The following is a 16,841-nucleotide window of genomic DNA, read 5'->3' as shown; positions in this document are numbered from 1 at the left end:
AACACAATTTCATAGCAAATTTTCCAATGAACACCACAGGGCTGAGGTGTGAAATGACCCCAGAAGGAAATCGATCATGGGTCCTGGGAAAAATCCTGGAATAGGAAGCCAAGTGACAGCATGAAAGCATGCCAGAGCTGTACAGATCATCTGCTTCCTCTCCTTGAATTTTACAGTTGGGGAAGGGAAACCAAGATTTATTAAGGGCCCAGCCATGTGACGGGCACATGAATCCCTAAGAACCCCGTGGCTCAGGTTATTATCCTCATTGTCTAGATGAAGAATCGGAGGTTCAGAGTAGTCAAGGAATTTGCTTAAGTGGTGAAGATGGAGTGGATTCTGAGGCCATCTCACGCTAGAGCTCAAGCTCTGGTCAGAAGTGACTTGGCCATCATCACCCAGAGGGAGCCTGGTCTCAGAAGCCCAGACCAGTGCTCTTCACCTCTCTCCATGCTGCCTCTATCACGCTGCAACTGGCATGGCTGGAGAAGCAATGATCTCAGGTCTGATGGTCAGAGCCCAGCCAGGCAGCCTGAGATCTATTGCAAAGAGAAGAATGGAACAAAGACCATGAGTTCCCAGAGCAGCTTTGCCTCTACCGTGAGCAGTGAGCAAGCCTGACCACTAACAGCTCAGCACAGCCCAGTCAGATTTTGATAAGGGCAAAGATTCTAGAAAGCCTGGGAGCAGAGGAAAAGAGACCACAGTATAAATGGAAGAGCCCAGGCTTTTTGGTCTGGTCATCTCATTTACTAGCCTTGGACAAGATGCTGATGCTGCATCTTGGTTCCTGTGCAGTAGCAAAGGCACCTGGACCGGATAGTGTTCAGTGATGGAGCTCTGGATTCCTCAGGCATCCATGGGGGCCTGGAGCACAAATGCACCTGTTCCATCATGAACCCTAGGCCTCAGACATAAACCCTTTCTGTGGACATGAATCTGGCCTTTTGAAAGACTAAGTGGGAGTGAGCACAGGGTACAAGCTAGGGAGAAGGGAGGGGATGATTTGGAGTTGATGATGGAAGACCCAGCTGTGTGGGTGGGCTACACAGATGTGACCCCCAGTACCCCAGAGAGACTGTTAGCTTAATGTGCCATGCAGATGTGGAGACAGGGGTGAGGGGCACCCTGTGAAGCAACTCTTCAGTGTAATAGGTCATGCTATATACACGGGCAACAAGGACTGAGCTGTACAGATGTTCCATGGACCATACGCGGGGACATGGTCTAGAGATGTTCACTGGGGACTGAAGAGCACAGCCAAGTCAGGAAGCTCTTGGATTAGAAATAACAATGCATTATTTTGTTTTTAAAAGCATCAGACTACAACAAATGTTTGCATTGTACACCATTTGCTGTCTGGCAACTGTCTAGGTATTTGTTGAGTCCTGATGCTCTGACATTCCTTAAAGAGTTTTCATGGGCTTTCGAATCTCCACTGCACACCTTCTCTCCTGGTACTTTGGGGGCCTACTGACCCCAGGCTCTAAGCATCCCCCCAGGCCCACCTCTAACATTTACAGGGCCCCAGGGCAGGATTGCAAATGGAAGCCCACAAACCCAGAGATCTAAATATTTTAAAATTCCAAAGAAAGCTAAAACAATTGTTAACAAATATACTTTCATAATGACCTGGAAGGCCAGGTTTGATTTAGAATGATCAGAGACTCTTTGGATTTCTTGGCCAGAACCTGGTGGTACCAGGAAAGCCAGTCCGACCTCCAGCCTGTAACCCACCCCTCTTCTCTCCAAAATGCTGGTTCTGTTTTCAGCCATGAGGAGACTTTATGCTCAGTTATGGACAGCCCAGTCTCCACGTCTAGCTTCATCCACAATCCCTCTAACAGCCACTCTCTGGCTACCTCGCAGGCCCAGGGATGTACACACTGAAGACCTGATCCACTCTTAGGAGGATGGGCTTGAGGAAGAAGACTGTGCTGGCCCTGGAAGCAGCGTGGGACCATTTGGACTGGGAATTCAGAGTTTACAGGTACCTGGGCTGGGTCTAGTAGTGGAAGGAAAGTGGGTTTGGGCTGGAGACATACCTTTAGTCACATGAACTCCTCACTTTGTGGGGCAGGGCATGGCTGGAGGATGGTCAGAGGGGAGCATTTGAAGCACAGGGCCCAGCACAGAAGATCCTCTTGTTTGCTTCTAAAGGCAGTACTATCTATCCTGATGGTCCCAGGAAGATGCCAAAGAGGTGTCTGTACTACAGGCTGCTCTGAGCTCTAGATACATACAGACCTCTGTGGGCAATGTCATCTGGGTGATTTTATGACTTGCTTGCTCTCCAGACTAGCTCATTTCCTTCCTGCTTCCATGCGCTCATCTCAGAACTATAATCCTTTCTGTGGTCTCCTCACAAATTTTCATTCTACTCTGGGTGCAGGATCAGTAATTTTTAAAATATGGTGGTCACTCTTTAGAAAGTATGTTACATGTAACTGGGACTATGCCAGATATATGCATGATCTCACTGCCTGTGAGATGAACGTGATTACTCCTGCTGGAAGAAGAAGAAATGGGCTCAGGGCAGTGCAGTTTGAGGAATTATTTCTGCTGCTGCAAAGGGTGTAGGTGACAGGGAACAAGGTCTGCCTGACACCAAACCTGTGACAGTCCTTGATGCCTCCTGGATGAGAGAAAAAGCAATAGGTCATCTACCTCCTTATCTCCCTCAAAATCTCTCACCACTCTTTCCCAGGAAGGAGTGTGCTAGCCTTGAGAGAAAATACTCTTGAGATGCTGAAATCCCAGTGACTCGTGTGTGTGTGTGTGTGTGTGTGTGTGTGTGTGTGTGTGTGTGTGTGTGTTTTAGAGCTACCAGGGGAAGGGCTGAGTCAGAAATCCATTTTCAATAGTGTGTGTGAATGTAAGTCCCCAATATGCTCTTTATTACAAACTGGGAAACAAAATGATGGGGGACCTATGCTTTTTCCTAATACCCTCTGTGGCAGGAACAGAGCTATGCTGTTCAGACCCCCAGCTACATTGTGTGTGGTTAGATGACACTATTAACTTCTTCAGTGTCCTCTCAGCTTTCTGGCTCTCTGGAAGGACCTCAGCCAATGAACGACCAAGACAGTGATAGCCAAGACACACCCTTCTCAGGATGGACTTCAGCAAGGGGGTGGTACAATGGCCTAGCTATTTCCACCCAGCATGGCGCTCTTGTAGTGGGTAAGAGCAGACTCTGGCAGAACACCTGTCCAGTTAGCATTACAGTCTGATGGTGCCTCATGCCCAATCCAGCTTCAGCCCCTTTCCCTTCACTGGGGTCACTCTTCAAAACTTCTTCAGAATCGTTTCCACTCCCAACTCTGCCTCGGCATCTGCTTCCTGGAGAACCCAACCGTCAACGACCTTCCAGAGCCTCATACTTCACAGACCACCAGAGCAAACGATTTGAATCACCAGTCCACTGGAATACAATGACACAAGGGCAGGGATGATGCTGTGTTTTCTTTCGTGCATGATTACAGCACCTAGAACAGCAAGAGGCACACAGTGAGGGGTATGGAGCTCAGTAAACAATGGTTAGGTGAATGAACGAAACCCAAATCTCTGCATTTGCACACATTGGGATCAGCGGGGTCTATTCCAGTGCCTCCTGTCTTCCCCCCAGTTCACCACCTCTTCCTTCTGCTACACTGACATCCACCCCCCTTCCTTCTGTCTGCCTTTCTCTCCCTTCCTCAGTTACCTGAGAATTTATGTCGGGCACAGTACCCTGCGCTCAGAACCACCTTCTGCAGTTGCTCCAAACCAGCTGGCCATCTCCTCTTCTGCTTCTCGTCCTCTTCTGCTTTCTCTGCCAGCTGGTACCATTCGCAGCACCCACTTCCACCTGTCGGGGGCCAACACCCACCCCGAGGGCTCTACTCACCTGTGTCGACTTAAAAAAGTGTGTAACATGAGAGTTGTGAGTTAAGTTTTATTTGGGGCAAAATGAGGACTACAGCCTGGGAGACAGCATCTCAGCTCTGAGAAACTGCTCCAAAGAGGTAGGGGGGATGGTCAGTACATATGTGATTTTGGGTGAAAGGGGAGTACATGCAATCAAGCACATATTTTTTCTCTCTTTTTTTTTTTAACATCTTTATTGGAGTATAATTGCTTTACAATGGTGTGCTAGTTTCTGCTGTATAACAAAGTGAATCAGCTATACATATACATACATCCCCATTTGTCCTCCCTCTTGCGTCTCCCTCCCACCCTCCCTATCCCACTCCTCTAGGTGGTCACAAAGCACCGAGCTGATCTCCCTGTGCTATGTGGCTGCTTCCCACTAGCTATCTATTTTACATTTGGTAGTGTATATATGTCCATGCCACTCTCTCACTTTGTCCCAGCTTACCCTTCCCCCTCCCCGTATCCTCAAGTCCATTCTCTGTGTCTTCAAGCACGTATTTTTGCAGGTTTCTGCTAGTCTCATGAAGGTTTCTGCTAGTCACGAGGAGCAGTTGTCACCATGAAGGATTTTAGTGCTTTTGTAGATTTGAGGAGATACAAGAATTGGGCTCGATAAAATCAGCTCTTGAGAATATCTAACTATCTGAAGACCTGTTCTGCCAGTTTTTCCCAGAGCACAGAGTTTCTCATTTCTGCTCTCCACCCTGAACCCCTTTCGGGGGGGTGTTGAAAGTCAGCGGCTGCAGCAGCACATGATGTAATACTTGTAGAGGTAGATGGCAAGTGCCAATGGCAAGTGCCAATTTGCAGTCGACACCTGTCTCTGGAGTCCCCGTTCCCAAACTGTGTCCTAAAGAACACTTACCTAACAAGGCACTTATTTTTAAAATTGTCTTCTGGGTGTCAGGCACCCTATTAGGCGCTCTGTTTACATTATACTTTTTTAAAAATTGTGGTAAAATATACCTAACATAAAATTTACCATTTTAACCATTTTTGAGTGCACAGTTTAGCGACATTAAGTACAGTTGTCCCTCAGTATCCTTGGGGGATTGGTTCCATGGATACCAAAGTCTGTGGATGCTCAAGTCTATTATATAAAATGACAGAGTACAGTTGGCTGGCTCCAAATCTGTGGATACAGAAGGCTGGCTGTACGTTCAGTGTTGGATAGACCACACTTTGCTTATCCATTCATCAGCTGATGGACATTTAGATTGTTTCTACATTTTGGCTACTGTGAATAATGCTGCTAGGAGCATTGGTGTACATGTACCTGTTTTTAGTCCCAGTTTTCAATTCTTTTGAGTATGTATATAAGGATGGAATTGCTGGATCATATGGTAATTGTATATTTAATATTTTGAAGACCTGCCCAATTGTTTTCTACAGTGCTAACAAGGTACTTTTTGGAAAGAAAAAGGGTTCCATGGTCAATAGACTTTATCCTCTAACTCTTTCTTGGAGAGTCACAATGCACTTTAGCATAGTAAAGTCTCTGAGAGGTCCCGCAGAAAAGAAAAAAACAAAAAACAAAAAAACCCAGCCCCCGCCCCATGAAAAAAAGCCCAACTTTGTACAATAACTTTGACCCACCATTCTCCAAACTAATTTGAAAGTGAAACGCTTTTTTGCAGAGTAACTGGTAACATACCATCCCCTGCTGGTTTGGGAAACAGTACCCTGAGCTCAGTGGGGCCGACACAGGAAAGGCTGGGGCTCAGAGGCAGAGAAGAAAAATCACTCACTGTCCAGAGACGGGACAATCTCCAACTCTCCAACTGGCTTGTTGGGTGACGCCTGCAAGTTACTGTTCTTCCTGGAAGCTCTGCAAACGCGCCGTTTTCTGCCTGGTACACCCTTCTGCTGCTTCTTTGCTTCTTGAAGATTAACTTGACCTTTAGGACTAGCTCAGGCAGTCATCCCTTCCCTCAGGGAACTGACCCCGCTCTCCTGTCTCCCCAGGCAGGGATTGGAAGGCCCTCTTTGTTAGCTCTTATTAAACTACGTTGCCTTGTTAAATGGTCAGCCTCCTCCACTAAATCAAGGGGGGGCGGTCAAAGTTAGTTTCCACAGCCACCTGGAGAGTTTATTTAAGAATGCAGATGCAACCATCTTACCCCTAAATATTCCAACTCGGTAACTCTGGGGTTTGCATTCAGCAGCTCTAGAGTGTGAATTTTGAATAAGCACCCGGGCAATGTTCTTGGGCAGATGATTCTTGGAATCTTCTGTTGTCAGCTATGTGAGCATGAGAGCCACCTCTACCTCTGTGTATTTTACACAAAAAATGTTAAAAGAATGAATGAATGAACAAATGAATGAAACAACCTCAATTTCCTCCTCTGTAAAAGATGATGTGGGACTGGATGTTCTCTAAGCTTTCTCTTGGTTAAACTTCTCTTTATAAAGTTCAGATTATTTCACCCAAGACACTGTGTTCCTTGCAGCTTTAGTATCCAAACCATATACAACATACAAAGCCAAGCACACAAAACCACCAGGGAGACCCACTGAAGAGGAATTAGTCCATGCTAGTACTTAAAAAGTGCCCCAGGACTCACGAACAACCATACTTTTAAAACTATCAATTTTATCACAAGCTAGAGATACAAAGAGAGTATACACTCACGACCACGTGAATTCAGTCTCATTCTCTCTCATGAGCATGAGTGGCTGACAGGCAGCACTGCCAGGGCTGACAAACCCTTAAGTTTGGGAATTAGGGAGCTAGGCATTGCGGGAAACCAGAGGCCAGAGAAGGTGCTGGGGTGTTAGGCCCCTTCTCCTGCTATGAGGAGAGGGCACAGACTGTTAGCGCTGTCAGTGCCCCCTGACTCTGCTCCAAACATTTCTTGGTGGAATCTTTGGACGGAAAACCCTGACTCTCCTCTCCCTGAGAATGCTGCAGGTTTTGAGGGGCAACTCCAGCTTCTCATAAGAGCTATGGCCTGAGAAAAATGAAGTCTCCCATTACTTATAACCTCTCAGCATTTCAGAGGAAACGGTTGGCTACGGCTGCCAAGATCCAGCAAATATTTGGTTAGCTTGGAAAGAATGGGTGCTCATTTTCCAATTCTCACAGATTTATCTCTGCCCAGTTCTTTTTATTAAAAACTTCAAATCCAGAGATAAAGTCAAGTGGCACTCCAGGCTCTAAGCATTCATCTGTATCCCAGGGAGCAGAACCCAGAATCTAAACAAACAAAAGCTTAATCAATAGAACTCATGAATTTCCTCCAGGAATAAGACCCAACATAGCCGAAGAATAAGCAGAGGGGCTCCTCACTGTGATTTTCTTTGGGCAGATATTTATGGGAAGGGCAGGGGAATGTTCCCTCAGTTGACTAGGGACAGAACACTATGGCCCATGGCAAATCCTGCCTGCTGCCTTTTTTGTTTCTTTTTGTATGGCCTGTGAAATAAGAATGTTTTTTACATTTTTAAATAGTTGACAAAAATCAAAAGAAGAAAAATATCTCATGACATCTGAAAACTATAGGAAATTCAAATTTGCGTCCATAAATAAAGTTTTATTGTAACACAGCCATACCCATTTGTTTGTATATTGTCTATGGCTGCTTTTGAGCTACAACAACAAAGTTGGGTAGTTGAGACAGAGATCATATAGCCCTATAAGCCTAAAATATGTCCTATCTGGCCCTTTGCAGAAAAAGTTTGCAGACCCTGGGAGTAGAGGATATAAGAGTTGACCTTCCCTGGCATTTGAACTAAAAACTAAAAAAATATGTATGCACAGTTAAATTACAAAACAAACACCTGTTTAACCTAACACATGGGTCAGGAAATAAAACACTGTTGGTCAGCACCCCAGGAGTACTCTGGGTTGCCCTTTCTTCCTGACCAGAGTTCACCAGTATCTGGACCTTTGTGGTAGTATATTCCTTGCTGTTGTTTACACTTCTGCCCCCTAAACTCTATATTTGAATTTTGTTTTTGAACTGTGTATAAATAGAATAACACCGTATATTTTCTTTTCTGTCTTGTATTTTCTTTCAACACAGTTCATGAGACTCAGCTCTGAATTACTGCATGTGGCTGCAGGTCTGTGACTGCCTTTGTTGCACTGCATTACATTTCATTACTCTAGCACAGTTCACTTATTCTTTTTACTGTTGGTGGACAGTTGGGTCATTTCCAGTTTTTGGCCATTGTAGATAGCATTGGACATCTTATATCTGAGCCACCATTGACTCCCAAGAGAGGAATGGAATTGTTGGATAGCAGGGTATGTGTATCTTCAACTCTACCAGTTAATGCCACACCGTCCTCCAAAGAGGTTGGACCAAATCACCCTCCCACCAGCTGCCTCCCTCTAGGGAGTAGAGACACTTTGTGTCTTGTCAGTCGGCACTATTTTCACCTCCAAAGCCTGAGCCACATGAGTTTGCTGCATGTTCCCCCCAGCACCTTGAAGAGCCAGATGAGGTGCATGGGAGCCATCATCCCTTCTGCTCTGTATCTTCCATTAACATAATTCTCAAGTCTTAAAAATTCAGTGAGAAAACTGTCAATTTTCTAAGAATAAGCCTTGAGATAATGTGATGTCTTTTATTTACAGTGCTGTGCTTGGCTCATGGGTCAGTCAGATGTGTGAGCGTCCTGACAACCCTTTCCCCTTCCCTGCCCCCTAAGGATGGGAGCTGAGGAAAGCAGCCGATCAGACAAGACAAGGAATCAGGGAAATGATAACTGCCCCCTTCTCCTTTGGGAAATCAGAGGACTTAAAGGTCAGGGTATTAGTTCACAGGAAGCTGATGCTTGTGTCTTTCTTGGCAGGGTTTTAGGAAAACTGGGCAGAGAGGGCCCACTCCAATGGCCAGCATGCCGAAACCCCATCACCTGGAGGACCATGCACTAGAGGCATTTCTGAAGCATGATGTAGCACTACATTGAAAAGGCACAAATAAACCCCAAACCCTAGCACACATTTATCCAGTTTTTGAAGCAGATTAATAGAATAACCAATAAAACATGTATAAAAGCTTTAATTAAATCTGATGAAATAAAACTTCATGTTTTATTTATGGACACTCCCAACATGTAAAGGATTCAGGGACACATTCATTTTTACTGCCATTTCGTCCTCATATCTATAATTAAATCCAGGCTGCAGCTCTGGCCCAAAGCAATGCGTCATTTTAAAACTGGCCTTGGACACTCCCTCCCCCACCCCCATCTGCTTTTAATTATAATTACCAATCCAGTATGACTGAGGCGGATGGTAAAACTAAACAAAATAATAAAACAAACAAACAAAAAATGGTTGTTGCCATCGTGTTTTAAAACGACATGCTAAAGGAGGATTTCAGGCAGGTGGGTGCATCCTCTATTTCCAGTTTTATTATGTACCAAGTGCACAATCCCTTCATTTTACTTTCGACATAAAAAAAGGACTTCATGAAACAAGACAAAATAACTTATGATTATATGAAACATAACTGTGACAAATCACAAAACTATACATATTAATAGAAAAAAGTGTACCTAATTCTTTAAAAGATTTATGACAATAAGCACCAGATGTGCCCCTAGAGTAAAATCAGCCCCATATCCAGTATGATACATGCAGTTCATTTCTCTACGTGAGTGTACATAACTATGTACAAGAGTCTGTGTGATTTATGGGAAACAGATTTCCACTTTTTCCCCCCAAAGTGCTTTATGTCAGCAACATTACACAGGATGCTCTGCTGTCTGTACAAAATAAATCTCTTCTTTCTTACACTCACCATCTCTCCAATGAGTGTTTTTTTTTTCTTTACTCATTGCAAAAAAAAAAAAAAAATGTAACCACAGAAACTCCACACCACCAACAAAAAGTGCCATTAAAAATGCTGCTATAAAATGACATGGTCGAAACAGTCAAATAAAATACCAAATAATTAAATTGGACAGTTACAATCACTATTCCCAATACTTCAAGGCAACTGGGAAGCAAGGTTCTTGGATAGGGGGTTGAACACTTACCTCTGTTCTAGTAAAAACAACAGAACAACACCAAAGCTCTGTTTTATCAGTGGAAACTTTGCTGTGATTGACTGAAGACCTTTTGTTCATTTTGGAATCACCTACATAATTTGGGGTAGACATGGGTAATGGGAGATACCCCACAGGACTAGTAAATATTTAAATAATATTTAGCAGCTGATCAGAGGCTAAATTACAACTTACATTTTGATGCAGTCCCTTTAGGGAATTAAGACAATGCAGCAAGTGAAATGTCTCTAGGCATACTGATTTTTTTTTTTTAATGTAATAGGATAATTGGCCTTGCTGCTATGTGTATTTTCACAAGCACCAGTCTTTTAAAAAAGGGGAATGACAATCTCTCTTCGGATGTTTACGAAAATGGTTACATATCAAGAGTAAAAAGACCAGGAAATGGAAGGAAATGAGTTTTTGAAGCTTCTACTTTTACTGCTACAAACATAATGATGAAAGCATATATAAATCTTGTGCAGTGTGAAAGCAAGCAAGGAACAAATTTTAAGGTCAGGCGAGATTCTGGAATCTCAGGGCAGCGTGTGTTGTCTACAAGGAACCTGGAGGTGTCATGTCCTGGGGCCCTGAGCTCAAACCTGCAGCTGAGGGGAAACATGGAAGGGGAGTGAGGGCCACTCAGCCTCGCAGGCTGCACTGGGCCCGCTCCCTCTGCCAATTCCTGCTGGGGGAGGAGGCCCCACAGGTGCAGCTGCTGTCTGGCACCCCCTGGTGCCCTCGGGCCTCGGTGAGGCCAACGGGGAGACTAGAGATGTGCACGAGGATCTCCTCCAGCCAAAGTTTCTGAGGTTCAGCTTCTGGCTTTGTCCTCCTAACCTGTTTTCACCTTAAATTATAGCAAGAAGCCACAGGCAGGCAGACAACATCAGCTGCAGTAACAACCTTGCCTTTCCATTTTTTTCCTCCTCATCACACAAATGAAATGTGTTTTGAGTTCCCTGTAGAGGCTCCAGGATTTAGAATGAATAGATTGTCTCTCTAAGATACCAGAGCTTTCCCTTCTCTGCAGGGTGTGACAAAGGACATGGTCCCTGTTTAGGCCAAGTGACACAACCCACAAAGCCTGCCAGAGGGGTGGGACTTTGTGTGCCGTCTGAGAACTCATGTGGAAAGAAAGCCTGACGTGAATTCTTTTGTAAAGCAGAGCAGATTTTTGTAAAGTGAATGACTTGTCTCTTTTGCAGACACGGATGTCTGCATGATGGCTCTCCTCAGATCAGAGCCCACTAGTCAGAGAAACTAGACTGACTGAGTGCACTGTCAAAACGGACCCTGCACTTTGTTCTTTATTCGGCTGATTCTACTTCGTGTCAGAATGAAGTCCGGAATCAGGCAGAACACTACCGACCGTGCAGCCAGACTGGAAGGACATGTCTGTCAGGATAAAAACTGTCACCAGATCCCAAGTCTGACACCAAGCTGTTTAATTGTCTTGTTGAAGATTATAATTATCCCAGTTTGACAAATAGCATTGTTTCATTTTCCCTCAGAGAACATTTTTAAAGAGAGAGAAAAGAAATCATGAGAGGTCATAGTACTGGAATGTCAGAATCTACCAGGTGTTTTGGGGTTTTGGCAATTTTTATAGCCTATGTCATAGGACTCTGGATCTTTTTAATAGCTTGATAAAGGAGTCACAGAAAATGGCATCCTATTCAGGTTTGAGATCAAATGGCCGAGAGCTCTGGGTAAATGCCAGGTCCTCAAAACAGAGTTTCAGACAGAAAGGTTGCCTCCTTCTGGCCACCTTTCCAGAACTGTCCCCTCTACCTGCCTTTGGCCAGACCTTGCTCAGAGGTGGTGAGCAGGCAATGGCGGGTGGTGGGCATGTCTGAACCACAGTCAAGAAGAGGGTGAGAGCGATGCAAAAAGAGGGAGAGAAGGAAGGCAAGGGAGCAACAGACAGACAGGTGAGGGGAGATCCTAACGGAGGGAGCAGAGGCTGTGCAAAGTAGCCAGACATCAGGCATCTCTAGTTTGGTTTTCTGAGAACCCAGGAGCACACCTCCATGTGTCCCTGCTCTCACAGCTTCTAGCAGGTCCCTGGGCAGAGCACCAGAGCGGAGGCCACGGGTGAGCCAGTCAACTGACCTTTTCCTTTGAAAAATGTCTTTGAGTTGGAGCCGCTGAAGAGTCAACCCACGAGGGTCTCTGTGGCAGCACTGGGAAGAGGGTGGCCTACCCCATGTCCCTCAGGGAGCCTTTGCTAATGCAACACTAATGTTCCGGGCGCTCATAGGTGCTGCAGGGTGCGGGCAAGCAGAGCCACAGTGGAGGCAAGGTGTACGTAGCTGGGGGGATTAAAATAATTATTTCCATCCAAAGAACAGACCTCTAAATATTTTTTTCCTTTAAAAAGTAGACGTAAATAACAAGTCTTTAAAATCAAAGAACTAAGATAGGTTGCATGAATATAAAACAAGTTGTAGTGCTTCTCAAGGGCCTGTGCTTGACAGAACCTTCTCACTTTGCTTTTGGAGAAACACTGAAAGCAACTGGTTAGCGTGGGAACATCTAAGAGGAGAGCGGCAGCCAGCTCACTGGATGCCAGGCCGGCGCTGGGAAACCTGGGGTCCTCCAAGAGCTGGGCCCATGCTGTGCTGTGGAAGTGGGTTCCCCTTCCTGTGCCTGGCTCTCGGGTGGGGCAGCTCACTGTGCTTCTGGCAATTTGGGTCGCCCTTCCGTGTTTGGAGTTTCAGCAAATCCCCAAATTATACTTCCACGTGCACATCATCTCACTGGTGTCCTCTGAAGGTTGGCAGCCAGGAAGTAACAGGTATCTGGTAGAGTGAGACTCTGAATTCCCTTTGAAAAGAGTCCTGCTGGTCACCGGCAAACCCAGGGAGAAAAAGGAGCAGCTGAAAACACACCTACAAAGCCCAGCTCTGACCATTCAGCCCTGCCCTCCAAAGACACACCTGGGACTTGGCAGGTTCCGCTGATTCGCTTGACATCCTTTTTCTTACAGTCTGTGAAAGTATAAGAAGAAAAGGTGGCAAGGAACAAAAAGATTCTGGACGCCAGTGGTAGTGGAGGCCAGGGGAGCTTTTAACCTTCAGTATAGACAGAGGAGAGCTGGCTAGGGCAGCGATCCACAGCGCTGATCTGCAAGAACGTGGTGTCTTCAGGTCCACTGCGAAGAGACTCCCCAAAAAGGCTTGAGGAACCCGAAGGTAGATCACACACTGGAAGAGAAAGAGCGCACAAGTCAACTGCTACCTTGTCGCAGACGCCGGGCACGCAGGGAGCAAATGCTGGCTGGGGCTGAGGAGGAAACTGTGCCGGGCCAGGCCCTTCAGCAGGTCTCCCCGTCCTCGGGCTCCTTAGGTGGGGAAGAGGCTGATGTGCAGGCAGGTGGCTAAAATAGGACTTGGCACAAGAGATGGGCTGAGTAGCAATAAAAGTGAAGTTCTGTAGGGAAGAGTGAGGGCGGCCTCAAAAAGGAGGTGATATTACGGTTGAGCCATAAAAAAGGATGGGATTCTCACAGACGGAGAGATAAAGAAAGAACATTCCAGGAGGAGGAAAGAGGGAGCGAAGACAGAGAGGGGGCACATGGGGCCAAGTGTGCTGGCAAAGCTCAGGTACAGAGCATGTAGGGAGACATGTGAGGAGGGCACATGAGACATGAGCGCAGGTCCGGAGAGTTCCATCAGGCTCAACTCCTGGGGGCTTCGAATGCCTTGCTGAGGACAGTTGACTTTATTCTCTGGGAAACTACAAACTACTGAAGGTAGCTGAACAGGAAAGTACCTTATTTTATCCTTCATTTTTGGAAGGCAATGGTTACGGTAGCTCGGAGGGCAGAATGGTAAAGATAGGGAGCTGACTCAAGGAACTTGTTGGAAGGCCGTTGCCTAAGTCTGGGAGAGACACGATGGCACCTGAACGAGGGTGGTGGAAGTGGGGCTGGAGAAGGGCTGGAGAGGAAGATAAGAGGAGAGACATTTCACGGGCAGAGTGAACAGGATTTGATGCGGTCATGTGCTGGGTCAAGTCTAGTCCAGGCTGGTCACGGGAAACCCACCTGATCTCACCTGCTTGTCTGCCCGAGTGTCTAAGTCACAGACACCAACACACCTGTAATGCCCGAGTGAGCTGAGAAGGCTCTGTGGAAAACGTCAAAGCCAGCCTGGCCCATGGACGTGGGGACCAGGCAGTCCTCGAAGGAAGGCACCACACTGCAGGAGCTGCTAGGCGGCATGGTTCTCTGAGAGTCAGGGTAATGTGGGGGGCAGAATGTCTGCAGCTGCCCGTAAAATCCTGAAATGCAAGCATGGCATTGAGCTACTGCAGGGCACAAGTTCAGAAGATCATTTCAACCTGGCTAGACCCTCACTCAGCCTGGCTTCGTATGACAAAATGCCTTTAACCCTTAAGCCCACCTACAAAACCTTCTGACCAAGCATCCATAATGCACTACCTGAGCAGAAGCTCTTCTACCTCCAGGGGCTTTTTATTTCTTGCTCTAGTACCTGAAGCTGAAAGGCTTCACACCTTCCCTAGACTCTCCAAAGAGTCCTGGACACTGAAGGCCTGTCCTTCAGGGGACATTCCTACCCCATGCCCTCTCACCAGGTTTTAAGTGCATCTTCCTTAACTTCTTTTATTCTATAGTCTGTTTTTCACATTTCGTAAAAACCTGAATAAAGCTCTTAACAATGCTCACCTTATAAAATGCAACATAGATCTATCCATCTGCACTTCCAACAGATACATTCATACACATTTATATCTTTTCTTCCTCATTATTTTGAATAGGTACATAGTGTCTCATAGTCAGATATGCTACCATTTACTTAACTATTATTATTGCTGATCTTTGCAGTAAATAGAAAAACTGGAAGTGAATAAATAATATAATGAAGAAATATGTGGAAAGATTTCTTAATATTTGAAAATAATCAACATTTTGCTAATCTTGTTTCATTTATCTTTTCAATTTTTTTCTTACTCAATGGAGTTTTTCCCTTGGGGTCCTATGTAGTCCTTTTCTATGATTCTCCACACCTTCCATGATACCTTACCTTTTCCCTCTTCCTCGTCTCATGATAAATTTAAGTAAAAGATTACTTTCTGGAGTATACGGTTTTAAAAATATAATGAAATCTTCATTCAATACCTTATTTCTTGGTACCTGTTTCCTCAACTCTAACATGTGAAAGTCATTGTCTATTTCACTGGGTGATTATGAAGATTAAGCAAGTCATTGGATTAGGAAATCCATATATAACATTTGAAAGTGCTTTATGAATGTCAGTTATTGATATCATGACTCTGTTTCTGGTGAAAAAAACAAGGGATTAGTAGAGGAAGTGCCCCAGGGTTCCTTCCACAAACATTACACGATGGTGAATACAGAACTAATTCATGGACTTTGGAGCCCTAGTCCTGTGTGCTTTCCTCCTCTAGAACTGCTTCTTCTTACGGAGTCACCTATCAACAGGTAGGGAAGGTGCTATTTGGGTTCTTTTTAGCTCTCTTTGAGTACAACTGAGGCACACTAACACATCCAACCTATTATGCTCACACCCTTCTCATTTCTGATTAGTACTCTCAAGGCAGACTACCCTTGGCCAGGAGGCCTGTTCTATGGTCACTAGGAATATCACCAAAGAATGTGTGCTGAACTGCTCACAAAGCCACAGACCAGCCCTCTAGGAGCTTATGATACAAGACAGAAGGATGGATACAGATTTATGAACAGGGTACACTCACAGTAGAAAACAAAATAATATCCTTTGTAAGTAACCAGTAGTATACTTTATATAGAATCAAGAGAAAATTCCATATAAGGTTTGGGAGGCAGATTAAATTCATGTTAGCAGTATAGACTAGGAAAAAACATTAGGAAATTCCATGTCAAGGCAGGAGAAGAAAGAATGGAAAACTACTGGCTCTTCTCTTTTTGATGCCCTAAGTCTTCTGCATGGACTCAGTAGGCAGACGGGCAAAGGACCCAATCAGATCACTCAAATACGCATATAATTTATCAACCAATATGGACAACTGGCAATTCTCTAGCCGTTAAAGCAATAAAAATCAAGACAATGATAAAATACCATATTCTACCTATCACATTAGCAAAGATTTCTGAAAGTCATTCTTGGTGCTGGACTGAGAGTGGTGACAAAGGCCCCTGTGCAGAGTGTGCAGACATTGCAAAGGAGTATAAGCCTCTGTAAATCACTTGACAACCTGCATCTAGAACCTAAACGTGTTCAGACTTCTGGACAGGGGAATTTTTCTTCCAAGAATGTATCCTAAAAGTGTATTCTGAAAAACAGAAGAAATTCTGCAAGAGGTAGTCATCACAGCGCTAGCTGTCATAACAGAAAACCGAGGAGGAAAAATGGCCAACCATAAGAGAACGGTTGAACATGGTACATTTACCTGATGTGAATGTTAAGTAGCCATGAAAACAGTATTTACAAGGAGTTAACATCGTGGAAAGACCATTATAAGGTTCAGTTGGAAAATAAAGCAAGATACAAAACTGAATAGGGAGACTGGGTTCAGTTATGTGGAAGACTATGTATAGGACAGATTGCAAGGCAACATATTTATAGTTGTCTTTGGGGTTTTTTTGGCTTTATGTTTTTCTGAATTTTAATAGCAGTGAAGGACAAGTACTTTGGAGCCAGACTTCCTGGGTTCAAATCCTAGCTCAACTACTTACCAACTGTGTAGTCTTGGTGAATTATTTAGCCTTGCAGTATTTCAGCTTTCTAATTTGTAAAATGGGATTACAAGTAGTACCTATAACTTAGTGAGTTATTATGAAGATTAAATTGAGTTAATATTATACAATATAATCTGAGAATATAATTAATATTTATATATTTTAATAACATAATTTATATATGTTTGCTAAATAAGGAAAATAAAAAAGTAAAATTACA

General features: G+C 44.6%; 1 protein-coding gene across 6 annotated transcripts in view; it reads right to left on the bottom strand.

The window, feature by feature from the left end:
* Nucleotides 1-8,908: 8,908 nt before the first annotated feature.
* The window catches only part of GLIS3 (GLIS family zinc finger 3), a 508,929-nt gene continuing 500,996 nt past the window's right edge, over nucleotides 8,909-16,841 (bottom strand). For all 6 annotated transcript variants that reach the window (XM_057547717.1, XM_057547713.1, XM_057547711.1 and 3 more), the window contains 2 exons: nucleotides 14,020-14,202; nucleotides 8,909-13,124 (listed from right to left, as the gene is read on the bottom strand). In XM_057547717.1, the coding sequence (XP_057403700.1) occupies nucleotides 12,988-13,124; nucleotides 14,020-14,202 (320 nt within the window). In that variant the 3' untranslated portion in view covers nucleotides 8,909-12,987. The remainder of the gene's footprint in view (nucleotides 13,125-14,019; nucleotides 14,203-16,841) is intronic.

The sequence above is a fragment of the Balaenoptera acutorostrata genome, chromosome 6, assembly GCF_949987535.1.
Source record: "Balaenoptera acutorostrata chromosome 6, mBalAcu1.1, whole genome shotgun sequence".
Classification (NCBI taxonomy): Eukaryota; Metazoa; Chordata; class Mammalia; order Artiodactyla; family Balaenopteridae; genus Balaenoptera; species Balaenoptera acutorostrata.
The sequence above is the reverse complement of the archived record's forward strand: the minus strand, read 5'-3'. Positions and strand labels throughout refer to the sequence as shown.